At 36.6% G+C, this 6,393-nt stretch overlaps 2 protein-coding genes across 6 annotated transcripts in view; one reads left to right on the top strand and one right to left on the bottom strand.

Annotated features, from left to right (window-relative positions):
• Positions 1-1,185: 1,185 nt before the first annotated feature.
• On the bottom strand, positions 1,186-2,161 carry msmbl (microseminoprotein, beta-like). The gene is made up of 4 exons (XM_017043063.2): positions 2,048-2,161; positions 1,807-1,891; positions 1,587-1,692; positions 1,186-1,499 (listed from the first exon to the last, which is right to left on the bottom strand). Exons 1-4 carry the CDS (start codon positions 2,048-2,050, stop codon positions 1,370-1,372), a joined length of 324 nt encoding a protein of 107 aa, XP_016898552.1. The 5' UTR covers positions 2,051-2,161; the 3' UTR covers positions 1,186-1,369.
• A 1,448-nt stretch (positions 2,162-3,609) lies between these two features.
• kansl3 (KAT8 regulatory NSL complex subunit 3) overlaps positions 3,610-6,393 on the top strand; it is a 9,730-nt gene continuing 6,946 nt past the window's right edge. For 2 of the 5 annotated variants that reach the window (XM_025053472.1, XM_008336782.3), the window contains exons 1-8: positions 3,615-3,791; positions 4,399-4,668; positions 4,922-5,092; positions 5,174-5,264; positions 5,465-5,650; positions 5,741-5,869; positions 5,968-6,084; positions 6,191-6,289. In XM_025053472.1, the coding sequence (XP_024909240.1) occupies positions 4,457-4,668; positions 4,922-5,092; positions 5,174-5,264; positions 5,465-5,650; positions 5,741-5,869; positions 5,968-6,084; positions 6,191-6,289 (1,005 nt within the window). In that variant the 5' untranslated portion in view covers positions 3,615-3,791; positions 4,399-4,456. Of the gene's footprint in view, positions 3,792-3,919; positions 4,303-4,398; positions 4,669-4,921; positions 5,093-5,173; positions 5,265-5,464; positions 5,651-5,740; positions 5,870-5,967; positions 6,085-6,190; positions 6,290-6,393 lie in introns of those variants that run through there. The other 3 variants (XM_008336781.3, XM_025053473.1, XM_025053471.1) reach the window with 3 other exon arrangements.

The raw sequence follows: 6,393 nt of genomic DNA, 5'->3' as shown, positions 1-6,393 counted from the left end.
CATAGAGGTGATGAAGTTAATTATAAACGGTGGAAACGGTAACTTCTTCTGCCATCTAGTGGTCAATTCTGAGTGTAAAAATAAAGCAAACTCAATGACCCCAGCGCTGGGTATCTCTCCTACTGCTGTAAATTCTATTTTAATGATACCCCTGCGGTAAAGAAAAATAACGTTCATATTCGGGCGATTGGCCTGAAATGTATTTAAAAGAAACTCAACACATTACACTTGTCATTTCATTATACAGTTGATGAATACATGTGAATAATTATGTTGGCACTGCACATTTTGTCATGTTTACCAAAGTCAACCATGGGTATTTACGTGTACAGCTGTTGGTATGATGTGTCACAATGACAAATAATTCACCTTCACTTATTTGACTTTTTGACACATTTTGTCTTTGTCTTAACAGAAACAGTGCTCAATCTTGTTTTAATGTTCATCTGATATCCTGCTATTCATTTGAATAAAAAATGCTCTCTGATAGCTCTGCGTTTCAACCAACAAACCAAATGTGGCATATCTGAAATCTGTACTATTGCTGCAACAAAACCGTTAAGGTGATCAAATTTAATCACTCACCTCTGATTGGCTCCAAATGAGACCTTAGGAATCAAATAAAAGAGAGGGAGGGGTGAGCAGTCAGTTTGCCTCACTTCCCATAAATTGCAGAAATAAAAATTAAGTAAACACAGAATAATCAATGTATGACAAGGCATTAGAGAGGTCATTGTTTGGGTTTAGGTTTAAAAATTGTCTCTGGTTTCTATTATATATATATATATAAATCCACTATATCCGATTGTGGTGTAAAGAGTGTGTCATAATTTGCAAGAGAATTGCAAGTTACCATCAAAAGCAACATTTTTAATTTATAATATTATTTAAATATTTATGTGGTCAATACACAATGGCCATCCAATGAACTTTCGGTGTATATGATGCATTATTGATTGTTCATTTATGTCTTTCTATTAGGTATTTATATTTTATAATGCATTGTATTATACTTTTTATTAGATTTTTCTAATAAATAGAAAAATCACATACCTAACGGCTCCTCCTGTGGCAGCCTTTGTGGGTTGCAAAGACTCACACTAAATTTCCCCATTGTAGGACAAATAAGGGACTTTTATTTTATTTTTAGTGTATACACTGGAACAATAAAGACTGAAACACTGATCATTGTCTTCTTCAATGTTTATTTGAAGCATTTTTCATTTGAGGCCAATATGTTTTATTTTTTGCTTTGTGTTTTAACCAACAAACAAAGGTCTGTCCCCAACCTCGACAACAAACACAACAACATCAGGAAAACCAGGAGCCAAACACTTGATCCTGGAGCACACTTGAAGTATTGATTGCATCACTTTCCTACTGATTCGTAAATTGGACACTCCACTGATGGGTCGTTCTTCTTGAGTACTCTGTATTCACATGCATTTTGGTCAAACACTTTTTCACAGTCTGAAGGGAAGCTTCTGGGTATGGAATAGCTGCAATTACAAGAAACAGGTGACAATGGTCACATCAATGCACAATGGTTCTCCCATTCAAACACAGCTACAAGTTGTCATACGTACGCAGAACAGCATCCACTACAAGTACAATCCATACATGCACTATTCCTCCAGGAAGATCCTACTGCATGCCACGTTTCATCTGTGTCATCCTTACAATGTGCTACACCTGAAAAACACAATTTGTTGGGGGCACTAGAGTGTTTTTTTTTTTGCTCAATTTCATATACAGTGTATATATATATATATATATATATAGTATAGTCTGCAGACTTCCATGTACCTGGTTGCGGTATCTTCCCATAGCAAAAGGTATTTGCCACTGGCAGTAGACTGCACAGCAGCAGCACACACAAAGACATAGAGCTCTTTAGAAAGGAGAAAAAAAGAAAGATATGATTTTACCCAGACATACTGAAAATAGTTTTCCATTTCCATTTGAAAATAAATAAATAAATAAATTTACCCTTTTTAACCAGATGATGCAACTGCAGAAAATGTACTCAGAAAATCACACAACTTACCATTATAGCAGTGGAATCGAGATTTGACAGATGCTCAGCTGTAAAATACAGTTTGACGTGTTTATAGGACTCTCTCCTGTAAGCCCTGTGTGAGTGAAGACCTTTGAAATCAAATAAAAGAGAGGGAGGGATGAGCAGTCAGTTGGCCTCACTTCCCGTAAACTGCAGAAATAAAAAATAAGTAAACACAGAATAATCAATGCATGACTACGCAAATTTAACAGGTCAATGTTTGGGTTTAGTTTTAAAAATTGTCTTTGGTTTCTATAAAATATAAAAATCCACTATATAAGAATCCGATTGTGGTGTAAAGAGTAAAAGTAAAAGAAACTCAACACATTACACTTGTCATTTCATTATACAGTTGATGAATACATGTGAATAATTATGTTGGCACTGCACATTTTGTCATGTTTACCAAAGTCAACCATGGGTATTTACGTGTACAGCTGTTGGTATGATGTGTCACAATGACAAATAATTCACCTTCACTTATTTGACTTTTTGACACATTTTGTCTTTGTCTTAACAGAAACAGTGCTCAATCTTGTTTTAATGTTCATCTGATATCCTGCTATTCATTTGAATAAAAAATGCTCTCTGATAGCTCTGCGTTTCAACCAACAAACCAAATGTGGCATATCTGAAATCTGTACTATTGCTGCAACAAAACCGTTAAGGTGATCAAATTTAATCACTCACCTCTGATTGGCTCCAAATGAGACCTTAGGAATCAAATAAAAGAGAGGGAGGGGTGAGCAGTCAGTTTGCCTCACTTCCCATAAATTGCAGAAATAAAAATTAAGTAAACACAGAATAATCAATGTATGACAAGGCATTAGAGAGGTCATTGTTTGGGTTTAGGTTTAAAAATTGTCTCTGGTTTCTATTATATATATATATATAAATCCACTATATCCGATTGTGGTGTAAAGAGTGTGTCATAATTTGCAAGAGAATTGCAAGTTACCATCAAAAGCAACATTTTTAATTTATAATATTATTTAAATATTTATGTGGTCATTAGAAGTAAAACTCAATGGCAATTATAGCAGTGGAATCGAGATTTGACAGATGCTCAGCTGTAAAATACAGTTTGATGCATTTATAGGACTCTCTCCTTTAAGCCCTGTGTAAGTAAAGACCTTTGGAATCAAATAAGACAGAGAGGGATGGGTGGGCAATTAGTTTGTCTTACTTCCCGTACATCGCAAAAATAAAAATAAAAATATATATAAACACAGAATAGAGAAAGAAGAGGTGAAGAGAGTTGGGTGAAAAAATACAACAGCATTTGCTTAGTATATCTTGTGAATTAGAGAAAAGTTCTTCACTGTAAAGAATAATTTCCCCAGAAATTAAAAAAAAATATAAAATCCAAAATTAAAAATTGTTTTAAAAATCGATCGTTGCAACAGGTAGAAAAAGTGAAAAGAGAACCCAATCCAGATTCAAATTCCGGTACTGGTTTTGCGTTGGTTACTGGCGCGCCACAAGAAGGGTTGCCAGTTTGGTTAAAAACAGCGTTCTGCCATACCAATCCTTTTTAGTGTCAAGTAAAGGTGGATACTGAGTACAAACATGGCAACATTTCACACAACAAAGGAAGGGAGGCTTACGCGCAAGAACCGTTGACGTCGTAACAAATCGTATATTTGTTGATAATTATGTTAAGTTGTTTTTGATTTACTACGAAATATGTGTTTTTAAATCATCACGACCAAGATGGAACTATAGAAGGAAGGTGAGCGACAAAATACTGCGATAGCGCTGTCTGTTTAGCATTTAGCTCGTTTAGCTAATATTAGCGAGGCGGTCCAGCCCACAGCAGTGGTTCATGTTGAAAAGACAAAGTATACGCCTTCACATTAGTCATTTTACTGAGAAGAAGGGTCGATTTTAAATACAATTAATATAATAGAAAATTATTTTACTTATGTAAAATCGTAACCGTATTGAGTAGGGCATTGGGCAAAGCACCTGTCAATATAGAGAGAGATGTAGCGAAATGGTCACATATGCGTGTTGTAAAACAATATAAAATCTATTTTACCAGTAGAGATAAGTCATTACAAAAATATAAAATGTTTTTTTTTTATCCTAAACATGTATTTGGTGCGTTCCTTTGCATCAAATAAACGGTGCAATGTTGGCATGTAGCTTCTCATTTGTCTCCAGGGCTGTTGATTCTAACAGAAATATAATCTAATTCGATTTTTGCCCCCTTGCTTTTTTCGGTGAATCCTTTTGGTTAGGTATTGTTTTTTATTTATTTTTAAGTTAAAAATGTTATTCAATTTGAATTTTATGGTTAATGAAAAAAATATATCTATTCCTTTTTTCCATTGCAGACTTATTCTGTACAGGTTGTGAGGCCCATCTCAGGGCCCTTTGGTGGTCAGGAAGAGAATGCATCGAAGTGGGGATAAGGAATTTCAGATATCTGCTAGGAAGATGGGCACTTCCTTGCTCTTCCAGCTGTCAGCTCATGAACGAGAATTGGATTTAGTTTTTCTGGACCACAGCTATGCCAAGCCATGGAATGCCCATCCAGATGCCAGCAGTGCTAGGCCCACAAGGACATTGTTTGTTACACCTCGTCGTCAGGCTGAACCCACAGTGTGAGTGAAAATGTTTTAATGTAGTTGACCATTTCTTATCAAGTAGTGCTGAGACTTGAATTTAATCGTCATCCAAAATAATTTAAACAGAGGAACTTTGTCTATTGTGTTAAATGACATTATTTGATTGGTTGTACTTAATGGGAGCTTAAATGTGACTCTACTTAATTAGAAAATACTGTTATCCGACGCAAGCAAAGATTTTCATAACAACAACTTTTTCCTTGCACTTCCTCTTTTCCTATGTTTACAGAGACTCTGAGTCTGTATTAGATGTGGAAACAGTCACACCAATGCCTGTTCCTCTGTACGATAACCACAAAGCCCTAAGTGTAATGAAGGAGTGTGAGCGACATGTCCTCTTTGCCCGCACTATTGCTGAGAGCCCTCCTCCACCAGAAGACTGGGAAGAACAGTTGAACAAGTAAGCCAATATACAAATCTGTCTTGTGTGATGCTTGTCAATGAAAATGTCCTGTGTTAAGGACTTCGTATCCTCTTTCAGGACTGGATGGTCAGTGGCTCAGAATAAACTGTTCAATAAAGTTGTTAAGGCCCTGCAGGCTGAACGACTGGCCCGCCTGGCCAATGAAAATGTAAGTTGTGTCATCTTTTCGTTTTTAATAGCTTGTGAGAACAACATAAATGTACCATTGTTATTAACCACACTATTTAATTGTTTTCGCTTTTTGTACTGACACTTGGGTTCTTTAAAAACACGAATGGATGCTACTTTGGTAAACATGCATTGTGATCATGTTATTTGGATTTTGTCCATTTCCTACCTTTCTGTTAGACATCCAATGAGCCAATTTTACGGAGGATAGCAGTAGATAAATGTGCTCGGAAGGTTCGTCAAGCATTAGCAAGTGTGAGCTGGGACATCAAACTGACACAGTGGTTACACACCACACTCATTGACTCCTTAAGTCTTGCCATGCTTGCGGCATACCTGGATGTGCTGCAAACTCTCAAAAGCAAGGTATTATTTTCCATTATTTCTGTATGCTGCAATATTTGTATATGCCTCTGGAACATATTTTGTTTACATTATCTTTCTATGTCTGTTCAGCTGCCCTCGCTCATTGACAGAATGCTAATGCCTTCAGCAAAGAGTGGCACAGCAAGCACGGAGGCTCTGTCTCTGCTCCTCAAACGGCCTTGGGACCCAGCTGTTGGAGTCCTATCTCAAAACAAACCAGTTAGTTAAACTCTCTTCCAAATCAAATTGTTTATGAAAAGGCTTGAACTTTGGTCTAGAACATAAGGAGATCCCTGTTTATGTTTAAACTTTTTCAGAGCAAACTACCTGGTTCTCCACTCATCCTCATTGCACCATCTGGACCCTCTTATTCTGCCCTTTCCCCTTCACGACGAATGAGATTCTGGCAATCACAGCTCTCCTGTTTAGGAAAAGTATTGCTCACATTTCCATTGCAGTGACACCTAAATAAAAGTGTATATATATATTTTTTTTATTATCAGTCAGAATATTGCCCAACATTTGCTGTGTTTTTCTCAGGTTGTACCTGTGCACACTCATGTCAACAGTGGGGCTAACATTGGCGTTACTCAGTGTCTGGAGCACATGTTGGGCACTGTACGGGCAAAAGTCATGGAGGTCAGTTGGTCTCAGGGATTCTGCTTTGTACATAACATAACTACATAACTAAATAATTGCCAATGCTGCTTCAGCAGAATCACACATTTCATGTACAAGTCTAA

This window comes from Cynoglossus semilaevis, chromosome Z (genome assembly GCF_000523025.1).
Source record: "Cynoglossus semilaevis isolate Cse_v1.0 chromosome Z, Cse_v1.0, whole genome shotgun sequence".
Lineage (NCBI taxonomy): Eukaryota > Metazoa > Chordata > Actinopteri > Pleuronectiformes > Cynoglossidae > Cynoglossus > Cynoglossus semilaevis.
This window is presented reverse-complemented; position numbering and strand designations above follow the sequence as displayed.

What these genes read in the sequence shown, in the direction of transcription:
- msmbl (XM_017043063.2), bottom strand. An exon ending in TGGGAAGATACCGCAACCAG is followed by an intron (nt 1,693 to 1,806) that starts GTACATGGAAGT and finishes TGTGTTTTTCAG; the next exon opens with GTGTAGCACATTGTAAGGAT. An exon ending in TGTAGTGGATGCTGTTCTGC is followed by an intron (nt 1,500 to 1,586) that starts GTACGTATGACA and finishes TTGTAATTGCAG; the next exon opens with CTATTCCATACCCAGAAGCT.